Here is a 15,539-nt window from a genome sequence, read left to right on the forward strand (position 1 = left end):
ACCATGTTTTTATACAAGTCCAGGGATAGTTTAAGCTGCAGTGGTCACCTAAAGGATTAGGATCTCACCCTGCAGCACATAGGAAAGAAAGTCAGTTACTCTGCACAAGTCATTGGAAAACCCTGGACCACCTGCAAAACATCTCCTCTTCCTAAATTGCTCCTTCAGAATCTCCTCACCAGCAGGACAGAGCTAAAGCCACCAGAGGAGCCCTGTGCCCCCATCCTGGCTCATGCAGGGAGGCTGCTCCCTCCCACCTGCCTGTCAGGCAGCCTCCCCTGGGGCAACACAGGCCAGAGCTCCATTTCCTAATGCATCCAAATGCAGCTCTGCTGTGGATTTCACCCATCCCATTAAGACAAAATTTGATCTATTTTCTGCTGCAGTATCTGCAGAAATAAAGCTCAAAGCTGAGATCTGAAGGCCAGACAATGGGCCAAGAGTAAAGTAAAGTATGGTCAACTCCATTTAAGTCACAGCTCATAAAGCCCACAGGAGCTGCAGGCTCTGTGCCTGCTCAGCACCACAGGGATGGGGTTTGCTCCTAGAAAACACCAGGAGCCACCTGCCCCACTGCAAAACATGAATGTCTGCAGCAGAAGGATCTGCCAGCTCTCCTTACCTTTCCTCAAGATGGGGAAGAGGTGCAGCTCAGTCTGAGTATCCCATCCTGGGTCACTTTTGCTGTGCTTGGTCCATCCCATCACAGCTCCTGCTGCGGCCAGATTCCCACCAGTCCATCAGCATTCCCACCTATCCCCCTCCTCCCTCACCCTCTGTGCCTGCTCCTGCCCCAGGCCCAGAAGAACAGTATCCATGTCAAAGGACAAGCAGGGATTCAGGGCAGGGGGGACTCTGGGCTGCTGGACCTCAGTCCCCTACAGAATTTGTCAACATCACATCTGAAGGTGATGGTGGGGACTGTTCAACAAAGCAAGATCTGAGGTCTCTCAACATAAGGCACCAAGGGGATGGTCTCAGGAGACAGGGACTCACTCACTGATCCTCATTCCAATTCTCAGGAATGAGGAGAGTTTAACATGTGAAAGCTGCACCACAGATGTAGATGTTCCTTTTACATCTTCCAGAAAAAAAACAATCCCATCAGACTGGGGCTGTTACAGACATGACTGTCACAGGACCATGGCACAGAGTTCTCCTAAGGACTGTCCTGTCCTCCTCCAGCCCTGTCTCTCCTGTGTGACAGACTTGGAAGGGATTAAACATCCTGCACAGAGAGACAAAAGCAAACAAAATGCAAACAACAAAATGCAAACAAAATGAAAAAAAAAAAAAAAAAGAGAAAAGCATACAAAACCCATCTCTGAATTAATTCCCATCTTATTTACAGGCCATGACCTGACAGTTGTCTTTCTAAGCCTTTTAATTAATCACAAGGAACAGTTACTTGGAGCATGTATGCCCACCTTCCCTCTTCCTGAAACACGTTCCAGCTCATATTGAAAGACTGTCTGCGAGGTAATTAATTATTTATCATTATCTATGCCAGTACTTGGCTCTCCAGATCATTTTGGAACATCAAGTCCTTGGGCAGCAATTCTCTTTGGGGCTGAAAGGAAAGAAGAGCCTTTGCTAGAGAGACAGGGAAGGGCACTGGGGCTTGGAGGAATTGAGAAAGGGAGAATGGGAGCTCAGACCTGTGCTGAACTCTCTTGTCCATAGGGTGGCCATCTGAGGAGGCAGGGTGTTATTTTACATCATACAAGACACAAATCTTTCTAATAACAGGATTTTTGTTTTGACTAATTTGTAGGTAACTGTATAGAGACCTACATGTGTAACAGAACTTCTGTCAAACACTGCAAAGACAAATATTCCTCAGTTCAGAAATGCCAGAATTACTGTTTCTAGTGGAAATCTGATTCATTGCTGTACTGGTTTTGCACAGCCTGTTTTTTGGTAGCAGGGGATCCATGGGAGACAGAGATCCACCAAGAGGGGAGGAGCCCAGGCTGGAGCAGGGGATGCCTGGAGCAGGCTGTGATGCAGTGGGAGACCCAGTGGAGAGAGAGGGCCCTGCTCCCAGGCTGGAGCAGCCTGTCCTTGCAGGACTGCACCTCGTGGAAGGAGAGACCCACGTCACAGCAGTTTTGGGAGGGCTGTGTGCCCATGGGGTGGTTGCAGCAGGTGTGGTGGGGCTGCTGCTCCTGAGAGTGGACACAGACTGGGGCAGTTCACAGAGGACTGTCTCCCCTGGGAGGGACCCCACAGTCTCACAGGGCACGGACTCCTCTCCCAGAGCAGCAGAAGAAAATCTTGGGGATGAACTGACCCAAACCCCCTGCCCTGTCCCTCTGCACTGTCAGTGGGAAGGAGGGAGGGGGTGGGGGGAAAAAAGTGTTTTAAGGGCTTATTTTACTTCTCATTATCCTCATCTGACTCTGCTAGTAATAAATTCACTTTGCAACCACAAGTTGAGCCCGTTTTGCCCTTGAAGTGTTTCTCCCAGTCCTTATCTCACTCATTAAGTGTTCATTAATTTATTTTTTTCTCCTCTCTCCGCTGCCCAGCTGTAGCAGGGGAGGGTGAGCTAAAGACTCTCGTGGGTGCCTGGCACTGGGCCAGCACCAAACCACAACAATTCCTCTCCAATCACGTATTTATCACTTGACCACATACCATCTGGCTCCCAACCACTGGGACACCTGAAGTGCACGCTGAGCACTGCTGACTTACTGAGTGACTAACAGTGCTTCAGCTCCATTCCCCAGCCACACACCCATGACTTACAGTGCTGTGTTCAAGTCCTGCTCCAAACTGGGGTTTGGGAGTGGGAGGAGTAAAAAATTTCTGCTGGGAGTTGCACAGAGTTTCACAAAGGGGCTCCTGAGGTCCAGTGTTCCTAAAAATACTCACAGCTACATAAAGAATTTTTTCCCTGAAAAAAAATAGAAAAGAAAAAAAAATGCAAACCCAAATATTGGAAGCTTTGACCTCACAGAGTTGATGGGATGGAATCCCCTTGGGAACCCCAATGGAGCCACATGAAGGACCAATTTAGAAATATTTCTGAAACTAGTGTGCTACAAATCAGCTTAGGAGCTGCTCAATGCCTGAGTGAGCTGCTGCTTCCTCCAGAGCTCTGGGAGCACAGCATGGGAGCAGCACAGCATGAGGCCACAAATGCCACCACTTGGAGCAAGACAGTGGCTGACACAGCCCAGGAGGAGCCCAGAGCAGCACTGCTGGAAGAAGGGATGTGCCTGGATGGGAATCCAGCCTGAACCTCACCAAAGCAGGAGAAGGTGAATGTGAAGGTGATGCCATCAGAGACCTCCTCAAATCAGTTTGGCCATGGGGCTCCAACGCAGCCTGAACAAATGCCATGTCTCTGTGTCTCACTGTGCAAGGCATCCTCTAGGAAAAGACAACTCAAGGCTGTTCTCCACTTTATGCTCCTATTACACTTAAAGTTCACACTTCACCTTAATCCAAACTGATTTTCTCAGAGGTTTCATCTCACTGTCACTCCTGCTTCTCCCACCTTCCCCAGCCAGCAGCCTCACCTGCAGAGCCTCAGGAGCAGAGGGACAGACCCATCCCCACCTGCACCCACAGGCAGCACTGACAGAAGGAGAGGACACAGGCTCAGGCTGCATCAAGGGAAATACAGGTTGGATATTAGGGAAAAGTTTTTCATGGAAAGAATGATAAAGTACTGGAATGGTCTTCCCGGGGAGGTGGTGGAGTCACCATCCCTGGATGTGTTTAAAGAAAGACTGGATGTGGCACTCAGTGCCATGGATTAGTTGAGGTGTTGGGGCTGGGTTGGATTGATGATCTTGAAGGTCTCTTCCACCCCAGTAATTCTGTGATTCTGTGATTTCTGCTCTGCTGTTCCCAGAGCCCACCACACCCCACAAGAGACCACTTCCAACAACTCTGCCCCACCCCCAGAGCCCGTGCCCTCACTGTGCTGAGCCCCAGCCCCAGCCAGGCTTCTCCAGGGCAGCATTAACTCTGCAGGCACCATTCTCACCCTTGGTGGCACAGGAGGGGAGCACTGGCAGTCAGCTGGATATGGCAAACCCATCACCCACCAGCTGGTGCATCAGTGACAAAGTCAAAGGCAACCACTGGCATGGTCTGCCCCCCTCAAGAGCTGAGACATCTGTCAGCAGCTCACACCCTTTTGCTGCCACAGCTGCCCACCCCTGCTCAAGGGGGTGCTGGCTGCCACCCTTCCACATCAGAGCACCCAGCAGGTGGGGAAGGGGACAGCTGGAGCGCCAGCAACCTTCTCACTGTTTAACCAACACACAACCTTGTTCTCCTCAGCAGAGCCCCCCAAAAAGCCCAGCCACCTGCAGCAGGGCCCCCCCTCATTTCAGAGAGCCACGGGCTGGGTACATCAGCAGCACTAGTGGGAGTTTGCTGTAGACAAGTGAATCAGTGGAACAGATGAGCAGCTCCTGAAGCATCTACCCACAATGTACAGCAAGAAGAGATGTAATTTCAGGCTTATGGCAGATGCTGGAGGGTTTGTGGTGCTAAAAAAAAAAAAAAAAATTGAAAAAAAAAAAGAAATCTCAACACCTACATATAATAGATAGCTTTCTAGGACAAGGAAATCCTGCAGTAGCTGGAAGAAAACCAATCACAGTTCCCAGCTACATTTGAGGTAAGGAAACAGAACATGGTCCAAAACAACATCTCCTAAAGGTCAGTTTCACAAAACTAGAAAGAAGCAGACACAAAAATAACTGAGAGAAAACATCTAAATATAAGTAAGTGTGACAATGCTTATTGGAGGATACTTAAAGATGCTTTAGTAGAGCCCTCTTTCTCACCAAGAAAAGCAACAGTATATCTAAAAAAAATTATTTGGTTTAAAATAGGATTTTTTAAGACAAGAGCCAAATTTAAAAGGAAAAAAAAAAGGTTAAAAACCCCAGAACTGCACTATAAAATTAGAGCAAATTTTATAGAATCCAACACATTTTATAAAGAAAGCTCAAAGATATTAAAAACCCTAGAGTCAATAGGTCTATCAGGAAAAAAGCAACAATCTATCAATGCATTAGGTTTGATGCTAAAAAAACACAGTGAAAGCATCCTGATATAGAGGATGCAGAAAATATAAGCAATACTTTTTATCTTTGCAAATAAGGATGACTTAAATCTCAGCTCCAGCAAAGTTCTCTCTTTGAGAAGTGAGCTGGGAAGAGCCCCAACACCATCTGCAAACCATCCCTCACATCTGTAAAGAGAAAACCTGCACTCAGAGCCTTAAAAAGGGAGCTCACCCAAATTCCTAACATTGACTTTAAAGAAAAAAAACAAACCAGAAGCATGTCCCAGGCCAGCCAGGAAGTTCCAGAGGTCTTGAAATAATAAATAAAAAAGCCCTGCTCGAGCAAACAAAAACTTAGCACGGTGCCAGTATTTCCAGAGGGCGAGCGGCTGACCCGGGAAGTGCAGGCTGAGCACCCTGTCCGTGCTCCCGACAGGGCAGGGAGTGGCCAGAGCTCAGGGATGGACACACAGCTCCTGGTAATCCACATTGTTTTCTGTCTTGTCAAACAGATCTAGTATTTCTCCTCGGAGTTTGCATTTGGCTGACAAAGGTGAGCGTGTTGACATGATACACACAGACTTGTGTGTGACGCCCGCCTTGGGCTGGGGTGACAGCTCAAGAACAGAAATCCCTCCTGCTATGCAACAGCCCTGTGTGGTGTATATCCAGAGGATTAAAAAGTTGAGCCCAATGACCTCATTAGAGCTGTACCTGTGCTGCCTGCCCTTAGACAGGTTTGGATTGTACAGTAGAATGTATGTCCAGAGGACTGAAAAGTTGAGCCCAATGACCTCGTTAGAGCTGTACCTGTGCTGCCTGCCCCTAAAGAGGTTTTGGATCCCCAGAGATGATGTTTCCAAGAGTGAAAAGGGCCTGTGAAGCAGCAGAAATTGCTCTCTGCACAGAAAGCTCCAGGCAGCACTTCTGGGAGACGTGGGTTTCCAGGGAATGCATGTTTGGGCTGTGTGCCTGAGTTTGCAGCGGGTTCAGAACTGGAGAAGGGTATTGCCAGAGGCTCTGCCTAGGGAGCAGGCTAACTCATTGAAAAATATTGGCTGGTTTTAGAGCTGATTTTCACACTTGTAGAGCTGGCCAGAGCCAGAATGGAAAGCTGTAAACTCAGCCATGCCAGCAGCCTTTGGCTGGTCCTGATCCTGCACGTGCCACATTATACACAGCTCACTACCATTGTTTCTTGCTTGGGTCCTAATCCGTGCTCAGCACTCTGAGCACCTTCCAGTAACAACACTGGACACATCAACTCACATTACACCTTCCCAGGTGGAAGGAGAAGTCGTGTGATTTCTCTTGAAAGAGCAAGTTCTTCCCAACTGCCCCAGTGCCCAGAACAAAAGCAGGATGGTCAGGTTTGTCAAAGTTTTCAGCTGCCAAAAAAATTCACCCCTCCCATAATGACATAAAGATATTTTTCCTGTGAGAGGAGCAGGGTTATTCCTCACACCCTTCACCCTCAATCACATCACTGCCCTGCACTGTGAACATACAGACCAAAGGATTTTTTTGAACCTCTCTGACCACACAAATATCTCCAAGTGTCCAGGCAGCTGGCTGTAGGAAAGTTTAACAGCAGAAGTTCTCCAGCATGACTGGCTGAACAGTCAGCTGTGGATGTGAACTGTCTACCACAAAGGACAGCCTGGGGCTTTCAGTGAATCCCAGCTTCCTCTGCCCACAGGCACCACTCATCTCCTTGCCTCTGCTCAGTTCCAGGCCATTGCTGATGGGAGATGCTGCCCAACAGTCACACTCTTGTAGCTGTGGGTAGTGCTGGAGTGTCAAGTGAAAAGTTCTTCAGAAATGTCCAGGGAAATGGCCCAAAACCCCTCCCTCAGAAGAGTGATCACCCATCACAGCTCCTGAAGCAGTGCCAATGACACATCCCAGCCTGAATCCAGTTTACCCTGACAACACAGTTTTAGCTCCAGCTGGATGACCTCATGTGAGCTCCAGAAGTGCAGGATTTGGTCCTTCCAGAGTTTGGCAAGAGCTGGCACAGCCATCACAGGTGCCCTTTTCATTTATTGAACTGGCTTAGGGTACATTTGCACATGAGCAGATAAACTCTTTGTCCAAAGGACTTCACTCTGGCTGCTGGGCTCCAGATGAGCCCGTCTCATTCACATGGCTGCTCACATCTCAGGAGGAGCATGAACTGAGCTCACATCCCTGACTTTTTGTCCTGTGTCGAGGCAGGCTGACAGACCTTGCTCCCCAGCATAGAGAGATGCAGTAGTGGCTGAACACTCCAAGCATGTATGATTTTTTCAGCAACACAAGGTGACCACACTTAGATGATGCAGGTTAGACATTTTACTGAATCAGACCACCACCACTGGCCTGACCACCTCACCCTCCTGCTGCTGAACTTCTTTGTGATTTAGCACAGGAATTCCCAGTTTTGGCTGTGACTGAAGGGGGAACAGTGCTCAGGTGAACAAAATAGGGTGAGTTTGGGACTTACCACTGCTTCAAAGTCTGTCACACTGAGTTCCCCACCAGTCACCCTCAAGTTCTGTGTGCAACAAGGGCCATGGCCCCTCCGATCAGGAAGGTTAGCACTGTTTGCACTTGTCTTGACTTTATTTGTACACGCTGACAGCTTGTACAGAGAGCAGACAACAGGCTACTGACAAGGACTAAGATCTGGAAAATATCTCCGTGATCACTTCAACACAAAGCTGTTCTTTTTCACTTTCACGGGAGCTTTAACTCAACTCGCAGTGGAGGCAGCCTTAAAACATGCAATGCATTCAAGTGATCAAGGATTTGAAAGGTTATAAAAGCAGCTAATAGCTTCAAATCTGCTTGCAGCCAGATAACATAAACAGCTAGTTGGGAGAAGGGTAGGGTGCTTCTTTTTCTCCTCCAGAACCACTGATTACAAGCTTGCAGCACCTACATTTTAAAGCAAAGCTGAAGAGAAGAGCAAATACCTTCTCCAAGTATACTGCAGTTTCTCCTAAACCCAGCACAGGCTGTCTGTGCCCTGTGGGTGCCATGGGCAGCATTTTATGTACCAGTTAAAAAACAACTCACTATTCGAGGTCACTGCATCCAGCCTGCCCAAGCCAATGGCCATTTCTGTGCTTTCTATCATTAATAAATCAATCAAATGTTAGAGGCACTGGAGTGAAATTGTCCCGTCAGCCTTATCCATCAGGTACTTTTACTGAACCCTCTTGAGTTACTGTTATTTACAGAAGACTGAGAGAGACAGTGAAACATCAGCACCTCAAAACACTTTGCAACTTGAACATCATAAACAGCACAGATATTTCATTAAAGCCATTTTACAAGCTATAAAACTGAAGGTCATTTTATGCCTCTCTCTATAAAAGCAGACAGTGATATAGTCCTCAGCAAAACACACTCTACAGTCCAATTTAAGCAGTACTACACAGACTACTTGAAACTCATTACAGAACAACTTCCATCCAGAATAAGTTCTCTGTTAAAACTGTTATCCACTATTATTTCTTTGCTAAAATAACAATACTTTGAAGGAAAGGAATTTATAACCCCAAATAACAGAGCCTCTTAAAAATACCGAATAATATCAGTTTAACAATTTTCCCAGATGAATTCATCAGGGAGCTCCATACATAAAGCTACAAGGCAGACTTCCAAATCACCCGTGATAAAAATACGTAAATTCTTCACTGCGCTTTCAGCATAGCAGATTTATGACAAAAGCACCGAAAGGCCGGCACACAAAAGCAAGTGTACAGCGTTGTAATGGACTCGTCTAAAAACCCGGGCGCTCTCGCTCAGCCCCTGTCGCGGCACTCGGAGTCGTCCTCACCTGCGCCTCTGCCCCGCTCCTCCCAGCGCTGAAGGGACGTGGGCTTTACCTGAGCGGGCTCCTCCGTTTGCGGCTGCCTCTGGGGGATAAAAGTTTGGAAAAGTCGGAGGACAGCAGCAGCAGCAGCGGGATGGGACAGGACGGGACGGGCGGAGAGAGCGGGCAGCGCTCACCGGAGAGGGCGGGCAGCGCTCACCGGCATCCCGGAGCCCCGGGGGACACATCGCACCTCCCGGGGCTCCCCGGCGGAGATGCCCTCCCCAGCCCGGGGCTGCAGGTGTGCTCTGGCCGCCCCCCGCGGGCTGCAGCCCGGGCAGCGGCGGGGCCGTGCGGGGCGCGGTGCGATGGTGCGGTGCCGTGCGGGGCCGCTCCGCTCCGCTCCGCCCGCCCCCCGCGCCCGCCCCGCGCCCGCCTGGCGCTCACCGGCGTTGCGGAGCTTCTTGTTCCGCAGCACGGACAGGATGACCAGCGCGTTGCCCAGCACGTCCACCACGATGGTGAAGATAAGCACGGCCGCCAGGCCGGTGGCCGCTCCCGCCGCCGGGCCCCGCTCCAGCCGGCAGCCCGGGCAGCTCCCGTTGTTGCTCCCCGGCCGCTCCATGCGCGCCTCTGCCCGCCACCGCCGGGGCCCCTCCTCCTCCTCCTCCCGCCCCGACGGCGGCTCTCACCCCCGGGCCCCGGCCCGGCCCGTCCCGGGGCGAGCCCGCCGCCCCCCGCCCTGCCCTGCCCTGCCCTCCCCTCCCCTCCCGGCGGTGCCGCCGCCCTGCCCGGGGCGGAGCGGGGGGGCCGCGGGGGTGCCCGGTGCTCGCCGGGGGCACCGAGCGCTGCCCGGGCCGATGGCGCCACCGCGCGGCGCCGCCGGGAACCGCGGCCACGGGGACACGGCTCGGAGCCGTCGGGCCGCAGCCCCGGGGGCGCCGGGACCGGGACCGGCACTGACACCGGGACCGGGACCGGCACTGACAGCGGGACCGGCACTGACACCGGGACCCGCACCGGGACCAGCACTGACACCGGGACCCGCACCGGGACCGGGACCGACACTGGCACCGGGACCATCAGTAGCACCGGCACCGGCACTGACAGCGGGACCCGCACCGGGACCGACACCGGCACTGACACCGGGACCAGCAGTAGCACCCGCACCGGGCCCGGCCCCCGCAGCCCTCCCGGCCCCGCTGCCGCCCCGCGCTCTCCCGGCTCCCGCCCCCGGGCACGGGAGGGTTACGAGGCGAAGTTTCGCTCCTCGCTCCAGTCGCCGAAGCCTCTCCCGCTGCCTTTGGCTCCCCCTGCCCCGCGGCTCCGCTCCCGGCCAGCCGCCCCTCAAGGCAAACTCGGCCCCACAGGGAGTTTTTCAACTCGTTACGCCGGGATAAGACCATTCGCTTTCGGTTTAAGACTTTTTACGCGGTGTAATGCGTGCGCTGCAGAAGCGCCTGCAGTAAATGTAAACTCAGCAAGTCCTCTCGCTCAGCGGCTTCTCAGCCGCAGGAAAACAGCGCTCAGCCGGGATTCCCAGGTCCCGCAGTCGAGATACCCAGTCCTCTCAATCGGGATTCCCAGCCCTCTCAGTCGGGATTCCCATCTCCCTCGGTCGGGATTCCCATCTCCCTCAATCGGGATGCTCAATTCCTGTAGCCGGGATACCCAGCTCCCCCAATTGGGATACCTCATCTCCTCAATCGGGATACCCAGCTCCCCCAGTAGGGATTCCCAGCTCCTCCAATCGGGATACCCAGCTCCCCCAGTAGGGATTCCCAGCTCCTCCAATCGGGATACCCAGCTTCCCCAGTAGGGATTCCCAGCTCCTCCAATCGGGATATATCCAGCTCTCCCAGTAGGGATTCCCAGCTCCTCCAATCGGGATATATCCAGCTCTCCCAGTCGGGATTCCCAGCTCCCTCAGCCCAGTCCCAAGGCTGGGGTTTCCAGGCACCTTCTGTACTTTATTCCACACCAGCATGAGCAAGAAGACTCCAAACCACTGTGGTCAGACTGTGGCTGCAATACCACAACCACATGAGCTCTCAGCTTTGTTTAGAAAACAACATTAGAAAAGAGAAAATAGGAATTATATAGAACCATGGGATGGTTTGAGTTGGAAAGGGCCTAAAAGATCATTCAGTTCCAACTCCCTGTTCTGTGGGCAGGGACACCAGGAACACCAGGTTGCTCAGAGCCCCATCCAACCTGTCCTGGAACATATCGAGGGATGGGGCATCCACAGCTGCTCTGGGCAACCTGTGGCAGGGACCTCATCATCCTCAACAGTCAAAACCTTCCTTATATCCAATCTAAACCCACCCTCTGTCTGCTTAAAGCCATTCCCTCTTGTCCTATCACTCCGTGCCCTTGAATAAAGTCCTTCTCCAGCTCTCTTGTTGCCCCTGTAGGGACTGGAAGGTGCTGTAAGGTGTCCCAGGCTGGACAAGCCCAGCTCCCTCAGGCTGTGCTCACAGCAGAGTGCTCAGCACTAGCCAGGGGCAGGACAGAGAACGGGGGAATGCTTGGGCTGCCCAGCACCACCTCCCCTGGCTCCTGCCCAAAGCCAGCCTCTCTGTGTGCAGGTCACAGTGTCCGAGCAAACATTAAGGTTGTGTCACAACCCGTCCTGGGGGTTTTACAACTGCCTGGTGGGGTGAGTCAATAACAAAGCAAAAAAAGCAAAGCCTTTGATGGCTCGTTCCCTGCCAGCAGAGCACAGGCAGCAGCAAACAGGGGCTGCCCTGGCCTGCTGGCCCAGGGTCAGAGCCAGCCCCACGTCTGTGTTCAGAACCTTGATGAGCCAACCTGCTTTAGATGTCTTTTTTTACTTTTCCCCCGTGACTGGAGAACACTCAATTTTGGGGAAAAAAAAAAAAAAAAAAAAAAAAAAAACAAAACCCACAAAAACAAAAACACACCAACCAACAAACAAACAAAAAAACCCAACACACCCCCCCAAACAGAACAAACCAAAACAAACCCCAGAAAAACACTCACAAAAAAGAAAACAAACAAAAAAACCCCCAAAATACCCAAGAGGGTTTTAAAGAAAAATTATCAAAATCCTCAGTTCTTGAATTGTTAAAACAGCATTTTGGCTTGATATGCAGCTTCTTTTGGCTTCCTTTTGACACTCTGCACTGAATTCTGCATAATTTTAAAAATGTTTTCTCTCTGTAGATTTTGTTCATGGGTTTTGAGCTGCTCTGTTCAGGACATGCCTGCAGACAGGAGTAAGGTCAGCTCTCATGGACTTATACTCTCAGCACCTTTCACCTTCACTCTGCTCTTCTCTGACAGTTTTGCTCCATTTGAAAGATGCTCTCAGGTGTGTTTTAGCTGAGGAGAACTGAGATGTGCCTTCAAAGGACCTGAATTTTACATACAAATGTCTTGGCAAGAGCACCAGAGCTACCCAAAAAAGATTTTGGCCTCACACTTAAAAAGAACCTTCCTCACACAGTTGTGTGAGGTAGAGAGGGTGTAACATTTCATGTAATGAATGAAACTGGAAAAACGTAAAAAGTGCCCCCCCCCTTTTTTTTTTTTTTTTTTTTTTTCCTGTGTAATTTATACCTGCAAAAAGCAGTCTTTTTCCCCAGCCTGAAGTTACTGCCCTAGATGGGAATACCTGCAGAGGTCTATCAGGCATGTGTGCATCTGCATATTTGCAGCAACTAATCTTCCGTAAGAAACTCAGAAGAAATTATGATGGATGTAGTGAGCAACTGTTTTCATCACTGGGGTGATTTAGATGAATGATCTTCAGGCTGTTTCCTCCCACCTTCCTGCTAAATGGACTCTTCAATGCTTCAATTAAGACAAGGTGAGCACTCTGGGAAGCAGTGGTAAGGGGAAAAAAATGAAAGTAGAGGTATCAATGAGACCTTTTTAATTACACTTTACTAGAACTGCTGACATAAATCAAGCTGAAATAAGAGTATCCCCAGTGTGTTAGAAGAATTTAGGCTCATTTGATTGTGTGAGAATCATGAATGTGATGGCAGGAAAAAGCACCTGAATTAGGGTCAGAAAGCAGAACTTTTCAGTACCTGAGCTACACCAGGGAGAGCAGGTACATGAAAAGAGGAAGACCAAATAGAATGTAATCAGTGAGAAATATTCAAGTGCCATAAATGCAAAAAACTGTTACAGCTTTGCCAACAGGGAGGCTGAGAGGGGCAGTGCCTGGCACCCTCCTGCCCTGCCCATCACAGCAGCTCTGAGCAGAGCATCCCTCATCCCTCACTGATCATGTCCAGTGGCACAAATCTCCCACATTTGCCAACCCTACCCACAGGGAACACAGCCTAGTAAGAGTTAATCCAGGTGTACTGTAATAAATGGAAGCTTACATAATTGAAAAATAGCTGAGGCATTAATCTTCCTCCTCGCTACCTTGAGTCCTCTTTAAAAAGATTATTTTGTCTTCAGAGACAGCTTTAATGCTACTTAATGAATCGCTTATAAATGAAGAATTTTTTTCTCTCCTATATAGGGACAGGCTGACTACTACACTGATTGTCACAGAGACAATTAACTTTTGTCAAATATACAAAGATAATAGCTGTTCTCTACAAATACAACTGTACTGAATTTGGCGTATTTAAGGCCAATTTTTCTTGGCTGTTTTGAGTAAGCATGCCTAGTGACAGTGACATACTCATGCCCTTCTGCCAGACCTGGGGAACTCCTCATGCTCACCAAAACAATTAGTGGCCCCCTGGGCACCTGCTGGAACAGGTGGGTTAGCACTGGATCAGGAATACCATGTTGGAAATTTCGGAATTCCAACATGAGCTCATTCAAAGGTGTCTTGGTGTCCCACTTGGAAGGGGGGAGGAGACATGAAAAGAAAGGAGAGTGATACAAAATCAGGGCCTCACCTTCCATGCTGCCTGTCTCAGTTGCAGACAGGGTGCAGGCAAGCAATCTTTGATCTGGAACTCCCTCCTTGCAAAAGCAGGCACCAGGACCACAAGGAGTACCAGGAGTGAGGACAGGTTAGTGGTTTCCTCACTGAAAATAACTCCCAGTGAGCTGCAAGGGCAATTTTATTGTCACTGCTGACACCGAGGTCCCCAGGCAGTAACACTCAGCTGTCTCCCTTGCCCATGTCCCACCAAACACCTGCTCTGCTCCCCAGATCCACACACACAGGGTGAAGATGCTGAGTGAAGCTGAGCCCCTCTTCTCCCACCTCACCAGCCTAGCCAAATACTCCTAATTATTTATAGCAAAACCAGCAGGTGACCAAAGTTGTAATTTCTCAACTCATGGGCATTTAGACTCAAGCAATGGCCTTTGGGACACACACATAAGCAGAAGCAGGAATGAGGCTGGTAAATCCTTTGCCACTCTCTAGGCCCTGCATGGCTGCTCGTGGTGATGGGCAGAGCAGGTTTCCTCCAGCCCTGAACAGACTGGGTCAGAGTGTAGAGGTCTCTGCTCTCTCCCATATTGATATCAGCAGCCTGCAGGTGTTGAATGCCACAAGGATGCAGTGCTCAGCCAGTGGAGATCCTCAGCACAGTCTGGTTTATTTGTTTAAGACTTGTATTTAAAGCCCAGACAGTGGAGGTTCATTCCTTGGTGCAGCCTAAAACTCACTGATCTGACAAACACTAAAATAAGTCATTTAATCCTGCCATGCATCATGACTATTAGCATAAAAATCAGGGCAAACACCTTCCCTGCCCCCCCTTACCTCCAGTCTGCCCTTAAATCCAGCGTATGGCCCAGAGGCAGAGTTATTTCCAAACCATTACCTACAGGGGAATCACCACTATCCACCTGCAGTTCTCTAGCCAAACACAGACAGCAGTCGTTACTCACTCCCAAACTTTTCTCTCATCCATTTGGAGCGTGCAGAGGCAACACAGCTGTGCTGGGCACGGAGTAAGAGAATGCCAGCCCTGGGAAAAACAGCACTGGCTGCTCCAGCAATAAACAGATGAATGCAGCAGCTTGCCCTGAGCTGCCATCGCAGGGGAGATCAACAAACAAGCGGCTCTATTTACACCGTGGTGCTTACCCGGGAACCCCAGACAAACTAATAACCTTGTGTGCAGCCACTTCCCCTCTTTGTCCCCAGAGCAGCAGCCTGACACTCACCCAGAACAGGCCTTGTTGTTAATCACTGCCTGTTCATTCAGCCCAACTGCTGAACGCTGCCATCCAAATAAAAAAGGGAAAGAAGGGAAACTCTGTGTTCCTTTTGCACCCTGAATAATAAATGACACCATCAATGTTGCCTCAGGATGCAGCATCAAACCACTTCCTTTGCTCCAAGATGAGATTTAAGAAGAATGACTTTGAGGCTGACTTGCCTTTTCAAATATCCCATTATTCCCCCCCTCCCCATCTCAAACACGAGGATGTAACATGAATGAAATCAGAATTAGCTGGTTACAAACAAGGGGTGGGGGCTGACCTAGATTCCCTCTGCTTCTCAGAAGGAAGTGATGGCAAAAGTTTCAAACCTGTCATATGAGGCTGCAGCACATTTGGGTCAAAGTTTGTTGCAATCAAATCATGCTCTCTGGAAAAGGCTTTTACTGGTGGGATGATTCGTGTGGCAGCAGCTGAATTATGCATGGGATTTGTACAGTCTCTGCTGGCAGATAAATACGTGTGAAGAAACTCAGGCTTTTCCCTGCAGCATCATCAGTGCCTCGAACCCAGCCCTGCATC

General features: G+C 50.1%; 1 protein-coding gene across 1 annotated transcript in view; it reads right to left on the reverse strand.

Annotated features, from left to right (window-relative positions):
• GPR50 (G protein-coupled receptor 50) overlaps positions 1–9,506 on the reverse strand; it is a 43,805-nt gene extending 34,299 nt beyond the window's left edge. Inside the window, exon 1 of the mRNA XM_083876287.1 lies at positions 9,285–9,506. Within this exon, the coding sequence (XP_083732413.1) occupies positions 9,285–9,462 (178 nt within the window). The 5' untranslated portion in view covers positions 9,463–9,506. The remainder of the gene's footprint in view (positions 1–9,284) is intronic.
• Positions 9,507–15,539: the final 6,033 nt, after the last annotated feature.

Source organism: Zosterops lateralis (assembly GCF_965231275.1).
Source record: "Zosterops lateralis genome assembly, chromosome: 21".
In the NCBI taxonomy this organism is placed as follows: Eukaryota; Metazoa; Chordata; class Aves; order Passeriformes; family Zosteropidae; genus Zosterops; species Zosterops lateralis.